Source organism: Falco naumanni, chromosome 1 (assembly GCF_017639655.2).
Source record: "Falco naumanni isolate bFalNau1 chromosome 1, bFalNau1.pat, whole genome shotgun sequence".
Taxonomy (NCBI): Eukaryota; Metazoa; Chordata; class Aves; order Falconiformes; family Falconidae; genus Falco; species Falco naumanni.
In genome coordinates, this window is record NC_054054.1 from 56950190 (window position 1) to 56968383 (window position 18194).

The 18194-nt window shown below is 43.7% G+C and overlaps 1 protein-coding gene across 2 annotated transcripts in view; it reads right to left on the reverse strand.

The window, feature by feature from the left end:
• Positions 1 to 8223, reverse strand: part of GABRA4 (gamma-aminobutyric acid type A receptor subunit alpha4) — a 45631-nt gene extending 37408 nt beyond the window's left edge. For both annotated transcript variants that reach the window (XM_040594965.1, XM_040594974.1), the window contains exons 1-2: positions 7954 to 8223; positions 7719 to 7837 (exon numbers count right to left, since the gene is read on the reverse strand). In XM_040594965.1, coding sequence (XP_040450899.1) covers positions 7719 to 7837; positions 7954 to 8036 — 202 coding nt within the window. In that variant the 5' untranslated portion in view covers positions 8037 to 8223. The remainder of the gene's footprint in view (positions 1 to 7718; positions 7838 to 7953) is intronic.
• Between the last annotated feature and the right edge of the window lie 9971 nt (positions 8224 to 18194).

The following is an 18194-nucleotide window of genomic DNA, read 5'->3' on the forward strand; positions in this document are numbered from 1 at the left end:
TCGACAAATAGCAAAGTGTTCATTAGGTCAGGAAAACCCATGAGTGGTTAGACCACTCGTTTTACTGACAACACAGTCAATGGCATTTCCTGAAAATAATCATTTCTGGAGAACAGAAGAGCTCCAAGAGATTGGAAAAACCCATACTAGAGCTGTCAAGACACTGGAAGTGAAGACATTCATCTGCAGCGTTAGAAAACAAGAGAGAAAAGCCCAATCGTATTTGTACATGGAAATAGAAGAGATACAATCATATCTGACCTCCTACAATCACAAGACCAAAATTGATCTAGTGTTGGTTTAAATATATAAATATTTATTTCACCTGAACTTGAAATATTTCTGGAATCAAAGTTTCATAGAAATGAAAACATCATTTTCCCCATATACCTCTAATAAGAAAATGCAGGTATTAGTCTCTGTTCCTCAGTAGTAAGAGAATACTGAATATTGCACTCAGGTTCCCAAATCCCTTTCAGGAACTACTTTATTTGTTAAGTTCTAAGAAATTAAATAGGAATACTCCTTAAAAAAAAAAAAAAAACAACAACAACAAAAAAAAAAAAACCACCACAAACAAAAACCCTAAACCTTTAACTGCTTTCCTCTGGCGATATCTTCTTTTCTTTAGCTCACAGAACACTGTAATTTTATAATCATTACACATTGAGCAAAGGGACAGATTCTTCCCCACAGGCATGAGCTGCTTCTCCTCAGGCATCGAACCCTTTTGTTTTATTAAATGATTACAGAAGCATGGGCAATAAGTGTCAGAGGCTTTTTGCAAGTTTGTTGGGTTTGGGGGGTGGGGTGGGGGGGGTGTTGAGTTTCTCAGAAAGAAGAGGAAAGCTGAGATCAAAAAGCTAATCTCCAAACCAGCAAGCCTATGATTTAATGCTATGAGAAATCCTATAGCAGCAGCACAGGGCTAAAACGAGCTTGAGTTCACTCTCCAGCAACTGCTGTTTTGCTCTCAACCTTAATATTTATTAGTAGGACCCATGAGAAAAAAGGAAGTAAAAACTCCCAGATAATAATGAAGCCACAAAATAAGGCTTAAAGGTTACTTTTGGTTGCTTGCCCAACATAGTATCAGTACATTGACAAATCACACGTTAAAATCACATTTTAGGCCACTAGTAAATGGCAGGTGAATGAGGATCTAGAAACATTTCAGGCATCCTAACAGTTACCCAGCTAGTACTGATGTGCAAATCCTTGCTCTGCATCCAAAACCCTGGTCAAACACTAAAATATTTGGTAGGATTGAAGACAGCAGCAAGGGACAGTGAAGCTGATTATCTCCCAAATGCTTTTTCTCCAATTGCAGCCCTGTCGTGCTCCACATCTTCCACCTACACTGTCAGTTCACAACTGTTAAGAGCAAATCTTGGATTTTCTAGCACATCCCGGTATTAATGCCAACCCAGGAGTATCTATGGTGACACCAAAACCTATCCCTTGTTCTCGTCCTAGAAGAAAAGATAACTCCAGCTGGCAACAATAGCAGGGGTGCAAACAGTGAGTCATGCTGCTTTTTTTTTTTTTTAACTATTATTAATCGTGGGAATTCCTGTCAACGAGGAGGTGATCTGTAGTCACCTAGCCCACTTTTACTGGTGATTTAAGGAGCCCTCTGAAATGAACATGTAGCACCACTTAATCAACTCAGGCTCTGCAAGCAGAAGATCCTATTAGAATCCTTAACACTCTATTACTGGCAATAAAATGCATCGAGTTGTAAGCAGGCCAATTAACTTTAAATATGACCATTTGGGCTTATCCCTCAATGGATGTTCAGAAAGCATCTATCCACCATAAATCTTCAGGAATGCTGAAGAACTATTTATAACATACTGGTGTGTATTTTTATGTCAATGAAATAGGAGGAGAGTCCTACACACTGCAGTGGGAACAGCTAAGTCTGAATCACTGCTTGCAAGATAATATACTCTAAAGAAGCTCAGGCAGGATGAAAAGCAACCCCTGCAAAAAGCCAGAATAGTTTGGTGTTAGAGATGTTACATGTGGGCTGAAGAAGCGATGCCAGGCCCTAACCCTGTGAAGAGGAACATAAGACAGCTCTCCCATGCATTTTATGCCAACATATGGGTTGAACTGCAGCACAGCTCCCAGTGAAAGACTTTGGGCTCCATTATCACCGCGTCTCCATAGGCAACTGTCACTGCAGAGATCTCCACTGTATGTAAACAGTCAAATCCTGTACAGGCTTTCTGTATATTGCAAATTTTCCCATCAGGAGTCATGCAACCAACCGGGAACTTCAGCAAACAAGTCTGTAGAAAGGTTTCAACATACAAAGTACAATTTAAATGCTAAGTGCAGTTATTGCTGCTATTATGAGATCAGTCCCAGGATACATAAACTCCATGAAATTATATGGCATCAGTTCCTACAGCTATGTCTAAAAAGAAGAAAAAAAAAAGTAATTGCTACAGATTTATATTTTTTTTTAATATAACTACATGTGAAAGATTTAGTGCTTTCTCTTTCCAAATTCTTGCTGCCTGAATAGGGTTTTAAAAGATATCTTTTAAGCGAAGGAAAAAAAGAAAAAAAAAGGAAAAAAAGGCATCATATGAAGTGTATTCTCTTGTTTCATTCTACCAGAAAGAACACTTGCTATATGCCAGATTTCTGTTAGGAAGTCAGAACAACTAGATAGGGCATTTGTAAAAAAATTATGTGGAATTCCAACACGTAGACTATATTCTCTACCAAAAGACAAATACAAAAAATGCAGCAGCACACAGGAGATTTGTCTTTACGTATGTTCGTTGATCAGCATGTGTGAAACCTGAAAAGGAAAAAACATACCTCCGCAAACAAGGAGATTACTGTTTCCTTGCCTGTTCATCAGCAGACAATTACTGCTGAGACAGCCAACTAGCTTGATACTGGTGCCAGTTTTCATGATGTGGACACCTGTCTACTAAGAACTGGACTAAGAATATCAGCTAATTTTGTACAGGTCAAAGAATAATGAACAGATGGTAATGACTTCAAGCATTACTAACCTGGGCCAAATTCAAACCAGTCAACTACAGGTATCTAACACCATATCCTGTTAAGCCTTTGAGTAATCTACTCTCACCAGCTGAGGAAGGCTGGACAACTGTCTGAAAAAACTTATCAGCTTCACTTTACAATGCTCGCTTCAAGTCCATCTGCAATCTGAAAAACAGAAATAAATTACAGTATCTATTATGCTGAGCAAGGGAACCTTGAAGGTACACATGACTTCCTAATAAGAGCAGATAATCATGTAGATATTTTTCTGCTCTCTAAAAACAGAAAATTGTCTTTGCTCTTCAAATTTATTCTGTTTATTTTCTGACTAAAGTCACTCCTCCTGCACTGACAGGAAATGAAACTCTTCAGAAACACTGTTCATCAGCTGAACATTCCACAGCCTAGAAGGGGCAGAGAAGCCCGCTCCTACCCTTCTTAGGGGAGACGATGGCCAGCACATGTAATTCCACCAAATACTCAGCTGCACTCATGAGAAAGAGTATGAAAAGAGGAAGAAAAAGAAAAGTGAATAAACACAGTCCTATTCCTTCTACTCACGAGCCAGTACACCTGGCAATTTCCAAACAGAATGCCACAGAGCCACTGCCATCTCACTAGCTGATGGCGAGACTTGCAGCTCATGCCAAACTCTGCCTCACACAAATAAGCAGAACCCAGGAGGAGAGAGCACTCCAGCTCTCACCAAATGATGGGCACCCGCACCACCACGAGCCAGTAACACGCTGTGGGCGATACTGTCAGCTTGCTCAGAGCTGACGTCAGCGGGCTTTGCCGTCAGGCCTTGAGCCTTGGGCAGGAGGCAATTCACACACCACCTCCTTTCTTTGGTCCGGCCATACAATTGGCAATTAAAAGCAAGGCACTGGAGATGATATGTTCTCTAAAAGGCACAACTCACTAAAATTAGCAGATACAGGGCAGTACACAGTGATGCTGTCCTCACCAGCTTCAGTCGTTTCATTCCTTCTGACTTCCCTAAGTGCAGGTTTAAGTGTGATGAGTTACTGCATCATGAAAGTTTCAAAGACATGACATTTTTTTAAAGTTACAATTCAATACAGCTTTAAATCAGATCTCGCAGGCCCTTATTTATGTGAAGAGTTGCTCAGCTGAAGTCTGAAACCATGCAAGTGTTTAAAAGAGCAAATCAGGCCCAAGCCTTTTACTTCAAGTAAATAACGCTCCTTTTAAAAAGTCTCTAGACTTCTGCCGTTGCTTTGAAACTAATCACCAGCAGAAAGATAACAGCAAGAACCGAGGGGATTTTCAGAGAAAATCCAGCTTTTGCAACTTTCATAGTTTTCCTTTGTGTTATACATAAAATTTTTAAAAGCAGATGAAAACTAGAATCAGGGTATAAATGGAAATGCTTTTGCTTCAATGTTTTACAGCTGAATCAAAATAGCACTGTGGCAACACTCTTGAAGTTTTCCAGCAGATAATGCTTTTAATTAAACATGCTACAAGTGGCTTCTGTAAACACCCTGTTCTTATAGAGTGGTTTTGACCAAGAAACCCACGTGCATTACAAACTGCCTTCTAAAAGCCAGGATAACGATATAATGAAGCATAAACTGTAGGGAATGGAACTGACTTCCTTTCCACCACACTATTTTCAAACATCATACAGCATTACTTTATTCATTAGTCCCCAAATACCTTCTCTCTACTGAAATTCAAAACTCATGCATTTTAAAGTCCTCCTGACAGCACTTGGTTCTTTTTTTCTTTCCTACACAAAACTGCCCATTCTGCTTTGCTTCATTAAATTTCTAGGTGAAATCTCTTTGCCTCTCTCTTGATTCTTTAGATTCTACACCCCCCTCCCCCAACTTAATGGGAACTTTCACTCAAACGGTCTTTAATAACATTTTTCATAAACCCTTTGACATTACCAAACCTCACAGTGCTCAGTAAGCGACAGCAAATTTTTAGGGTTTCAAATCCATTTAATAAAGCCAGTTTGTAATCCAAGGTGTCAATCCAATGACACAGGGAACTTAATTCTTCTCTTAATCTTCAACATACGCCATGCTTCTGTGTAAGGAGTACCAAGACAAGCTTCCATATACTCCGCTGAGGTTCAAAACTCTCCCAGGGGACTACTTCCACATTTGTAAGCATGTTTAGAGAGTTTAACTTCTCCTCCATAGCCACCAAAAAATTGTGCTAATGATAGTGTGGAGAATTTGGATCCAGTTTTAGGAATTCTCCAAAATCTGATGTTTTCTACTTTGCTCTGCATGTGGAAAATCTTCATGAATTGCTATTTGTGGCAACTCTGGAAGATGCCAGCAAAATTCAGAATTTGGCTACCTCCTCAAGTCTGATTTTAAACATCATTTGCACGAGAATTAGAAATGTTTTCATTAATTTGAAGTTTAAAATCAGCATCAGTTAGACCTCTGTGCGGCCTTTTGTTCTTAAAATAAAACGTTCGTTTCATTTTGAGCCACGTGAAAACTAGATGGTGAATCAGCTTCAAGAATAAAACAAAAATATTCTGCTGTTCATCAGGAAGTGATGCAGTTTTCATATTACCAAAACACACTCTACTTTCCATCTCTAAATATTCCCATCCCCTCCGATATCTTGTTTGCTATGCTGTCACCAAGCGAGTGACCCACTTTTAAGATGCAAGACCCATTTATCAAGGATTTATCAGCAAAATGCCCCCAAATACCAGGAAAAATTTGATCTGGATAGTGTATATTTTACTAACTAATACAGAGTTATTACTCCGAGTCATGTCAAAAAGTCAGATGCAACCAACTGCAGAAATTTCTTTCCTTGGCTGATTTTGGTTTGGTTTGGTTGTTTTTTTAAAAAGTTGTCCTTGTCAAATCACGTGAAGATAACTTTTGCTTTAAGGAGCTAGGGAGGCAAGCATCGTTTTCAAAAATAAAAGTATTTTTTCCCCATGTTTTACCCAGAAGTTCAAAACCCAAAGGTGAGTGGATTAGATGTTATAAGGAAGAAGCAAGAAGCAACGTAATACCCATTTGGTGAAATATTCACGCAGAAGTGTTTTCCTCGGGCTGAGATCTGGGAGGTTTTTTTCCTCCCTCTATCATTTACTTCACTGTTGTCATAATGAAAGTTCAAGGAGATACAATGAGCTTTTTCTCCTTGACAGTATTTTGCTGAAAGTCTGCCACACTTACTGGGGAAAAAGACCTACTCTTGCAAAATGTCCTGCAAAGGACAACAGTACTAAAATAAAAATCAACATAAAATGTATGTCATATTACATATTTAGTACTTGTTTAATTTGGGAAATCTGATAATGCTCATAAAGCATCTTTGCTAGATGACTAATTAGTTGGCATTCAACCTAAAATGATGCCAAACATAGCACATCTCTTGTACGCGTGCAGAAGTGTCTGTAACCTCTCTGCAGAGACTAAATTGCAAAAGGCTACCCGTTCCAAATGATTCCTCTGGGTGCTAATAAATTTAGCTTCCTTCTCACTTAATGCGTAAGCTAACTTACAGAAGGCCTAATTTATTCCATACACTCAAATTAATAAAGGAGTGATCAATGATGCCAGGTGTTGTCCTTCAACAATCATGACCATGCATGTGAGCACTGTATGTGGCATGTGGGGAATGTGTTGGCATACATGTCAGTGTAGATGGATCACGTGTATGGGGAAAGTACTTTCAGAGGAGGAAGAAAGTATTTTGCAACATAAACCTACGCAAGGATCTCATTCAATCCTTATAGGAAGCAGCCCAGAAAATGCTCATTATAGCTTTGTGCATCATAAGGGCTGCAGCATTTCTTTTTAATTTATTTATTTATTTACTTCCAAATCTGCATTTTTAGTATCTTCATTCCAGATTACAAAATAAACTTTTATTTTGTCTGGATCCTAATGATTTGTGATTCCAAGTCCCTACACAGTAACATTAAAACCAACGAAGAGCAGCAAGTCTGGCTGCTTCTTCAGCGGCACAAAACTGCATCTTAACAGCCTGAGGCAAGAACAGGGCACAAACGCTCCACAGGCAGAGCACAGGTGAAGGCAAACGGGAGACTCCTGCACTTCTAATTCCTGCAAAGCAATTAAGCCTACCACTTCTAATAATCAAACCCGGAATTCGAGCAGCTGTGGCAAAGAACTGGTGTGCTCAGGCACCTGAGCTCTGCTTTTCTCTAACTAGTGGCACAGAACCACCGAAGCCCTGACCTCTCCGGCTGGCAGAAGTACACTTGTTTCTATTAGGACCCGATTCGTGGCATTTCGGGGTCAAAAACTGCCAAGAACCAGAAGAATCTGCAGGTTAGACAGATCCCTCCATCCTCACCAAACCAATGCACAGCGGCTTCAGGGCTTTTTTTCTGTTGTGTTTTTTCCCCACTTTTCCCCAGCGCAAGAGCCGCGGCCCGACGCCGGGTGCGGGCAGAGCCGCGGAGCGGGGGCTGAGCCCGGGACCGCCCCAGCGGGTCCCCACGGCCGGGGCTGCCCTGCGCCCCCCGAGCTCCCGGGGCCAGGCGCTGCTCGCTGCCGGCCCTTCCCTCCCCGAGGGCTCGGATCCCCGGGCGGGGATGCGACGCTGGGGGACACACGTTTTCGCCGGGTACGAGCGGCGAGCGCTGCGCCCCCCGCCCTGCCCGGCGTGCCCCCACACCCCCGGCCAGCACCGCGCCGCTACCGTACCCCCGAATCCCGGTCGCAGCCGGTTGTCATAGCCATCCAGGAGGCTGTTCAGGATGCTGGTGAAATTCTCCGGCCACAATTTCTCCTCTTTTTTGCTCTGCCCTGGCGGCCCGGTGAGACTACGAGGCAAAGAGGGAACGGGTGAGCGGAGCCTCCGGGAACCCGCGGGGGCAGCGGCACCGGGACCGGCGGGACCGGCCGCCCCGGGCCCCCCGCCGCCGCCGGGGGTACTCACCACGTCGCCAGGCACAGGCAGTGCAGGAGGGCGATGGAGAGACCCGAGGACATGGCGATGGCTGGCTCCTTGGCAGAAACCATCTTTGCATGCCATACTTCACGCCTGGGCACGTTAGACGCCTTGTCCGGGGCGGGGAGGGGGTCGCGGGGCCCGGCGGGGGGGCGGCGGCGGCGGCAGCCCCCGGCGGCCCTACATGCGCGGCGCCCCGGTTGCCAGGCGCCCGGCACGGGCGGAGGAGAGGCGACTTTCCCCGCACCGTTAACTCTCTCGGGGCAACAGGCGCCGGTCCCCGCCGCGCCCCCCCTCCCACCGCCGCCCCGCCCCGCCCGCGGCCCCGCGCTCCGCCCCGCTCTCCCCTCCCGGCCGCCCCGAGGCTCAGGGCGGCCGCCGCAGCCCCCCCCGGGCGGCCGCCGGGGCGTCAAACCCGCCCGCTGCGTGCCGGGGGTCGCCTCCGCGGGGAGAGCGGCTGGGGGTGCCGGTCGCGGCGGCGGAATCTTTGTTCTTCCGGACCGTCTCTGCTCCCCGAGGCGGGGGGCACAGAGCGGGGGCGATTAATGCCCCAGCGAAGAGCATCCGGGAGCCGGAGGGTCCGTCGGCTCCGGTGCGAGGGGCCGGGGGCAGAGCGAGAGGAGCGCTCCGGCTGCAGGTTACAGCAGAGCTCACCCAAAGCGGAGAGAAGCACTGGGTTATGCAGGGTTTCTCAAAGCAGAAATGCCAGGATAAGGGAATGGTTTCACATTGTACCTTCTTTTTTTCCCCTTTTCAATCCTATAATTAGGAAATAAGATTTGGTGACCCAAATAATTTCCATTATGCAAGGTCCATGGGATTCTGCAACGATTACAGTAAAATCCACTCAGAAACGTTGCTGGTCTGTCACAGGCTATTGGGATGGTTGGGTGGAGAGGGGGAGGGGGGCGGGAAGGAAGAGAAGGGGGGCTCCACACAACAGGTATTGGCAATAAACAACTTGTTCTTCTCACCAAGTGTGCTGCGGGGACAATTACTGAGGTTCGGGAATCTGTGTGCATGTCAATTTTAATGAGGATGGCAAAGTTCATCCTGCAGGAGCACCTAGAGCAGGTATTGTAATTGACTCCAAGACTACAGTACTGTCAATGCTGACATTAAAAGGCTTTATTCATTACTTGCTACGGTATCTCCAAGCACTGAACTGCCTGATTATCTTCAAAACTACTGTACACTTGAAATCTTCCTGATTGTACTTCAGAGCTTGTTCTGGCTAGGGTGCCTTTTGCTGATTCTTTTGAAAAACAATTAAAGCTGTCCTTGAAATCCATTTAGCTTGCTGATGCTGTTTATCTTTCAAAAAACTCTGTCTAGGCAGTCAGTTCTGCTTCCAATTTTAAAAGCCCTATTTAGGCCTCTGCAGATTACTAGTCTGCTTCCTGCGATTTTGACAGGATCTTCACCTCCTGACTGCCTTACAGGATCCCGATCTGGCTGCCTTACCGGAACGACAAATGCTCTGCCGAAACCCCACAGGGCGGGCAGGCTGCCCACGGATGGCACATGCACTCCATGCAGTGTTTGCAAGCCTGAACAATGCAGGCGGTAGGATGTCACGCCAAGGTCGCTTCAGCTCCTGTGATGAGGCCCTGAGAACAGCCTGGTTAACTCCACGTACGGGTGAAAACCAGCACACCAGTAGGTTCGCTGCCCTGGCTCCCTTAGCAATCCGATCAGGAGCAATGGAAGGATGGATCAGCAGCTCTTCAGGGATCTAATTTCACCATATCAGATAACTTTGCTTGGCTTAATCAGCCACTTTTGATCTTCTGTAAAGTGATGCAATTTTGTTTTCCTGGGCCAGTCTTCTCCTGTAGCATGGACTATGCCAAGGAGATACTTAGAACTAGCCTCCAGTAAGGAGAGTCTCTAGTTTTTCTGTCCTTTGCAAGAAAAAGTAGTCCTTTGTTGCAGAACATTGAAAAAGAATGTTTTGAAGTGAGGTTATCTGATCTAGGGATACCTTAGAAAAAAATTGCTGACAGAAGTCAAACTCACAAAACTAAAGCAAGGGCAAAAGATGGTAATTGATCCCTGCTGACTAGTCACAGACATAGAGCAAACTGTGGCTCTACAGCACCACCACTTCCAGCAGCTGCTGTGGAAGAAAGCCAACAACACCCTGGCAGGGCCGAGGACACCCTTGGGTTTAGACTGTTTTTTTCACCTTCTGCATATGTGTAGACACTTGTGCAATCTGAAATGGAAAAAGTCAAGTGGTATTCACCAGTAACAATCTTCCCATATGAATGTCCTGAGAAATGTTATCACTCAACCCCCTCTCAAATCCAATTCTGGAGTCATGAGGAACATGGATGTCATAGGACCAGTAATTCTGCTACAGGTAGAAATCAAAGAAACTCACTCGGTTATCCCCCTTTCAGCAATTTTAGGAACTGAACTGGCCTTTGAATGATTCCCAGGTTCTTTAGAACACAGAATAATATTATAGACACCTTTTGTCTCTTCAGTACAGGTACTTTGGTAAGGGTAAGATCAGGCTGAAAGATTTTGTGGATATGCCATGCCAGAGCACAAGGCAAGAAGTGGTCATGGCTTCTGAGAAGATGCTTATCTCATTTTTTCTAAGAAAAGGTAGATATAGTCCCCCGCTTCTGTCATACCCTCCCTGGAGCAGATTGTATTGGTGTAGGATCCAGGTGCCATGTGGGTGCATTTTGTCCCTACAAGTGCTAAAACTAAATGAGAAACCACTTTCTCTAAATCTAGAAAATTAGTTCTAACACTTTTCAAATTTATCAGTGATCAATATGTCCTTTAGATCCAGCAATGACCATCAAGAACTCAGATTAATACCAAAACCAGAGATCATTGTTCTTGATATCTGAAAACCTGTGTCATCTGTATATTGCTGAAACTTTTACAAAACTAGGCTTGAAAGAAATTTAAAATAGTTCAAAATAACAGTAAACAGTCCTGTAAGCCAGATATATCACCTCCAAGTACTTCTTTTATACCTTCTGATACATACATTGCCCTGGCTAATTTCAGCATTTTTTGAATTGCATCTTAAGAGATATTCTAGACTCTTTTGCAATGTATTTGTAGCATAGACACACACAGAAACTCCCAGGGTGCTTCTCTGTCACCAGCAGATGTATGCTGATTTTAAAAATACGCCTTCAAATGGTCTTTGATCACTTCAAAGAATTTCTAGGTTGTATCACACCTCTAAAAGAACTTGATGACACAGAGGATTTAGCGGTCACAGGCTGGATTGACGGTCCCTAAAAATGTTTGCTGAATTCGGCGTTTTCCCAGCTTCTCCAGCTTTTACCACCAATTTTTCCAAGATTTCTCTGAGGAAGTCTCAGCCATCGTGGACTATTGTAAGAGGGGGACTATTTTTGCCTGGCTCCATATGCTCAGAAAGCACTTGAATATCTTAAATATATATATATTTTTTTTTTTTTTCACTGCCCCTATGCTTATGTATCCTCCTAATGATTTTTGATGAAGCAGACATTCTGGTCATACCTCAAAGGCAGTTTTATCCAAAGCTATGGATCTTCAAGTACAGCTTGATCATTTTTTATTTATCACAACACATAGAGAACCAGAAGAGTTTTTCATCGCTCTTCCCATTCCTACTTTACCACTAGACTAAAGGGAAAGGTAAAGGAAGTCAGGACTTTTCTTGTGGAAGACATTATCTAACCTTTCTGGGGTTTGGTTTTTTTTGGTAAACTATAGGTTCCACCAACATTACAGGCTATATAGCTAAATTATAGGCTACATCCTTTCCCCAGCAGATTTCATTATTCAGCTGATTTTGACCTGATTTAGACCTGGTATCAAATCCTTGAAGACAGCCAAGCTTATATGGAAAAAAATGGGGAAATCTTTAATGCCCAGCTATATATTACATAGTTAAAAAGCCTCTTAACACTTAGAAAAGAGGAGATAAAACTGGGGTCACTGCCAAGCATTTCTTTATCCGAATAGTGAAGTCATTGATTTCTTGGACATTTTACAGTTTCTGCCCATATCAATAGAGTTCTTTACAGTCTTAATCCAACAGCTTGTCTTCCCATACATCCTTTTTAAAGGTCAGGGGTTGAATATCGCATTCTTTGGAAAATGTATAACCCAATCCCATTTTTGGTAGATGACCAAGAAAAGATAACGGATACCCTTTCTGTACGGCTAACTGGAGGGTCCTCGGCTCACATCCTTCATCCTCCTCAATGGTGCAAGGGGTCTTTCACACATTAAATAGATCATGGGAACCTACAAAAAAAACCCACCTGCCCTTGGCTTTATCAATACTTTGATCTAGAGCGCAGGAGAAGCCTGAACTACCTGTTCAGGGAAGAGCTTTCCATCAGTGGGGACACCAGGACACTGTGGGCCTTGATTGTACCTCTAGCAATGTGCTTATGTTTAAGGAGTCTGGATTTGGGGTGTATTGATCGCAATATAAGTTCTGCTCTGGGAGCAGTAAGACGTTTAATCACTTTCTGGCTCTTTTTGCCAGTCCAGCTTTCCCTCCCTGCTATAGTTCTAGTCATTTTCTTTCCAGCTTTCTATTTCAGTATCTGATCACAAAGTTGTTGCCTCCAGTTTTAAAAGGATCCCATTGCATTCGCTGTAGCTAACGTGTTACCAGATACGTTTCTTTTTTTGCAAGAACTCACTGTCTAAACAGGTAAGACTAACTAAGGATTGGACACAAGAAAGCGCTATTATTTCTGTTTTGCTGGGAACTGAGATGCAAAAAGAGTAAGTGGCAACACAACACTGTAACACCACGTAAGAAACCTGCAGCTGAACAGGAGCTTAATTCCAGTCTGCTGTGTCCCCAGTCAGTTCTCCCATCGCCACCTCAGCTGTCCTTTCAGAGCACAGTGTGAGCTCTGTGGAAACCTGAACCTTCAGCCGGCCCAGCTTTGTTTCACTTCTGTGGTCAAAACTCCTACGAAACTGCAGGAACTGATGCCGACATGCATTTAGCCATGTATTTTTTCCTCTGACATATGGTATTTACAAGACTGTTCTACAGTACCATGGTTATTTTAACACACATGTCCTTGATTGCTTGGAATAAGGCTAGAAAATACTTTGAGTACCAAATATATGTGTATATATATACAGACATACCCACATATATATATTGCTATTACTGATTGCAATAGGATTTATGTGGATTCTTCTAGTGATTGACACATGGATGTTTAAGGAGGTAAACTGTGAACTTCATATTTAATGGGACCTCTACTCTACACACTGCAATGGAAACGCATTTGTGAAAGCACTCGCTGCAGGAACTGCCAATTTGGGGCAAAAAGTCTTCTCCAGTAAGAAAGCATTAGAGCATTCCTGTGCCTCCATCTCTCATTTCTCATCTAACCGCACTGCTTCCCCAGCACACACGCTCATATAATTGGGCATGTCACTGACCCACGTCACATCTGCAGCAGGGGCCATCAGGGCAGGTCACAGTCACCTCCTTGGTGGCAGAGCAGGAAATAAAGCAGATCTGATTTCTGTCTCTAAAACAGGCATCCCCAGAAAAATACGGGAAGAGGATCTCTTCATGCAGGGGGAACGGAGATTTTTCTAAAAGCATTACAAGGCTGTTTCATCAACATGAAGGACATAGCAGCTAGGGTCGTGGGGAGGAATCTGGGAAACCTCTGCCCTGTACCCTGCTTTCCTCTTCCAGGGCTGCCAAGTTTAATGCAAAATGTGTCAAAAATTTTGGTTGCCCCGAGCAACAGTAGCAAACCTGCTGCAGCTTTCCCAAGCAGCAGTCAGGGCAGAGAGAGGGGCAGGGGGCCGAGGCGGGGGGAGCTTGTGGGGGCTGCCATGGCTCAGAAGGAGAGGGGAGGAAGGCTGGGTGTTCCAACTCGTGGTCTCCTTCAGGTTCCTGCTTTCAGACAGTGCCTGCCACCCTGCCATCTAGTTTTAAGACAGCTGCATCACGCTGCTGACCCCTGCTCCCAGAGGGAACAAGAGAGCAGAAGCATCAACAAACTTTCTCCCTGGAAGGCTTCCTGTTCCCTGTCATTACATGTCTATTAATCCCAGAAGCATACGAGTCATGGGCAGATTCCCAGGGAATGAATTAAATATGCCGTGGGAGCCATAGATCTGGCTCCCGAGTCACACTGAAGTTATTGGCTGATTTTGCCCCTGCCTTTGTGGTGCTTGGCTTGCCCAGGTCTCTCAAAGGCAGGAGGAGCCTTATTTTTCTTTAAAAGGGGGAGAGAGAGAGCTGCAAAGTCTCTGGATTGTAAAACAGGGAGAAAAACCTGAAAATTTGACCTAGGTGTTTTACAAGGTACTGCATAAAGAACCCAAAATCCTGCAGGCAGGTAAGTAAAACCGAGACTTCTGATTCTCCAAAGTCTGGAGCTAGCAGTACTGATAAAGTTCTGTTTATGCTGCTTTTCCCTCACGTTGCTGTGCCAGGGGGTTGGTGAGCCGTGCTCAGCACCACCTCTGCACTGACAATGAAGTTCAGTTAAGAAAAAACACGTTGCTTTGCTATGGTTTGGTTCACTTCCCACACCTGCTCTCTTTCCTGATGTCAAGCACACACATTAACAGAGAGACCTTCCTTTCCGCCTTGGAAGGGATACATCCTTTATTTCATGACATTTTAAGAAATGTTATGGCTCCAGAAGAAGCAGGGCATACAGTCACCTGATGGTATACCACATCTACCTTCTTATAAGGGATAGCTTATATAGTTTTACACTAACTGTATCCAAAACCTTCCTTATATTGATAACATCTCTGTACTGAATAATAATATCAGCATTCATGTGTTAGGTAGAAAATATTCCCTTTAAAATGTTTTCGTTTAAAAACAAACAGAATGAATTTTTATGCAAATAGAGCTGCCAAACAGACTTTTTCAGTGGCCCAGGGGTCTGTAAACAGCTGAACAAATTGGCATTTAGAGCTGTACTTGTAAGCTCTGCCTGCAAAGGCAAAATTTGCCATTTTGGTAATACACTTCATCTACAGAAGACACACAACCGGTCTGCTCTTCATTACCATCTGGTGGTTGTTGCATGGAGTGGCATTACTCATACCTGAAAAAGTTACTGAGGGTAATTTTCATATCACCACCAGAAAGGAAAGGGTGCTGTAACAGCAGCGGGCAGCACAAGGTGGCTGCTTTTGTCTTACAGGCAATTGATACAGAGGCATCAGACCCAGAAAACACTAACAAAATGAGCCAGTGGAAAAGACAAAAATGAAGAAGTATCTGGTAGTACTTCAGCATTTCATCAAGTCATTTTAAGGCGTACCTGAATAGTGTTTGCAAGGAGCTGAGAAGTGCTTGGGAAGCATACTGCACTGACAGCAATGGCAGCTGGGACCACTTGGCAAGACAGGTACCTTGTCAACCACTTTCAGTAACTAGTTCCCAGATCTCACTCACTACTTAGCCAGAGAGGTATCTTACAAGTGGTATCCTAGCAGGGACCCTGTGTCCTCAGTGGTAAGCAAGAGGGTGATCTTCCCATTCTACAGCTACAAGGGGAGCTAGCTCCAGTCTCACACAGCTTGTGCTCTCCACCGTACAGCCTCTTCCCTCTCCTGCACAATGGTTTCATAAAAGGGAAACTATGTAGTATGGTTCAGTTGGAAGGAAGTCCTTGGTCCAATCTCTAGCTCAAACCACAGCCAACCTCAAAGTTAGATCAGGTGGCTCACAGCCTCTGAGGATATCTTCATCCTTTTCAATCTTAAGAGTATTTCTTATGAAGGAAGGGTAGTCTGTCCTTATACTGAACGAAAGAAGTACAATAACTGATGAAGTACAATACCCTTTTGCTTTTACCTAAAAGCATGGATCAACAGATAACTAATATACAGTGACAAGTCCACTCTAAGTATTTTGCAACAGTAGAAATATAACCCCTTGGCCAGAGTCACAGAGGGTGCTGGTCTGGATACTCCATGGGGTTGATCCAGTGCAGCTGCAGCATCTGTTGTCATGCGTGAGACTGACTTTTTTAAGAATAGCATGAAATGAGATCAATTCATTATTGTGATCTTAAAATTCACAAAGCACAATATACTGAAAACCAGAAACAGTTTTATGGCTCAGTTGCTTTTTACCTTTAAAGAACATGCGCTCTTCAGTTCCTTTCCCAGCTCTGCACTGATTTCTTTGACCTTGGATAAGTCATTTAGGCCAAATCTTCTCAACAAGTGTAGTTAATACTAAGTGCAGGAACGTATAATGAAGGCTTTTATACATAAGAGTGACCCAGATCTTGTGGAGGCCAAATACCCAAATCTGCATTTAAAATTTTGATCCCCAGACCTCCCTGCCTGAATTTCCTGTTCTGTAAATTTAGAGAAGACTTAGATATGTTGCAGGGATATTTGAAGGTATTAATTAGTTCAAATCCACACAGTGGCTTAAAAATGTAAAGCATATAAATACCAAGTATTATTATCAAATAGGTCAGTATTTAACTAATACTCACGTCCTTGTTAGTTTAGACATTTTATCAACTTTGTGTCTCATTTTGGATGTTTAATACATAATCAGCTTTCTAAATATTTCTCTGGTGGACAAGTCATCAGACTACATGAGATTAACACTATCTGAGAAATAAACACTCCTTAGCCAATGCACTGTCTACATTAACAGGACTCTGCAGTCACCTGCCTTATGTCTTAGCCCACTTAGACATGAGAAAGAAGGACTTCCACTGCCGATGTTGAAAATGAGCGGGTAGAAAACCCAGGGGCAGAAAGGAAACTGAATATTTTACAGAGACAAATACACAATTCCAGGAGGTAGACTTCTCAAGATTAATAGCTTTAACAGGATGGATGGGGTCTGCACTCACAAGCGCTTTTTCTTATCTTATGGAAAAACCATCTGTGTCTTCCCTGTCTTACTACTCCAGAGCAATCCTCTTTTCCCTCCTGTACCTTTCAGCTCACAGCCCAAAAAGATGAAGTACAAATCTACCCTGAGTTATGTATGATCTGGACACCAGGGTCATTTAGGTCCTGTTCCAAAACTCATTGAAGTAAACTAAAAACCGGCTGTTCACCCTGGGGATTCTGGATCAGAACCAAGCAGCATTTTTCACTCTCGAGTCCCTGATCTGCTACAACGTTAGGTTTTTCCCCTATCCTTGCAATGCTTTGTTTTCTTATAGCCTCATTGCTGTTGTTTTTATCCCATTGTACAAGTGTTCTATTTCCTCCTTTCCCCACCTGACAGATAGGTAAGTAATATTTTGCCTTCATCAAAGTGGGGCAGACAGAAATGTGACTTGGCTGCCACTCCTGTGGCCAGCCCCTCAGACTGGCCTAACAAAGAAACAATATGAAACACATTTAGCAGGTTTTCTGAAATGAAAACCTTTATAATGTTCAGAACCCGAAGTGAAATTTAAGCCTTAATCGCTAGGTGAACACCACAGCACTCTCCAAACTAGCCAGCTGCAACAAGGTCCTTTACCATCACATACCATCATACTCTTCATGCCAGTCCCTCTGCTGCCTTCTTTTAGTCTCTCCTCACCCAGGACACACGCTTGCTCCCTCTCTACTTCTTCTTGCTCTCTCTTCCTCGGCTGCTCTCTTCCTTGGCTGCCCAACCACTCAACAGAACCAGCCACAGCTGCACCTTGTCTACATCAGCCAACCCGCCGCCCCTGAAGCCAGCCCACAGCTGTATATTATCAATGCTAATTAACCCAGCTTCATTCCTCTACAGGTGAAGGGAGAGAAACTCTCTGAAGCAAGGAACAAATCACTCTAGGAGACACTTGGCGAGACAAAGGAGGACACAACAGAGGTGTGAAGAATATAAGAAGTTAACTCATGGGAAGGATCCAAAAATCATCCCTTACAGTAGGAAGAGATGAGAGGGAATTGCTTTCAAATTATAAAATTAAGTATATACTTGAGATTTCTTCTTTTGGCCTTTTCTGCCCATGAAACTAAGCCTTCTTTCAACCTTTCCCTTCTGCCCAGGGATGGTATTAGAAAATGTCTGAAGCTGATATTGTTGACATCACACAAATGCTTGCCACTGCTCAGAGGAACAAGGGTGTGCTCCCCCACCCTTTATCCCAGACTTTACTGCTTCACGAGCATTGTTCTGCCGATTGCCTCAAAAGAGGAGTCAGGATGGTTTTGCCCTCTGGGGTGGGTTTGAAGGCCCACAGTCCTTCACAGTGACATTGAAAAGACACAAA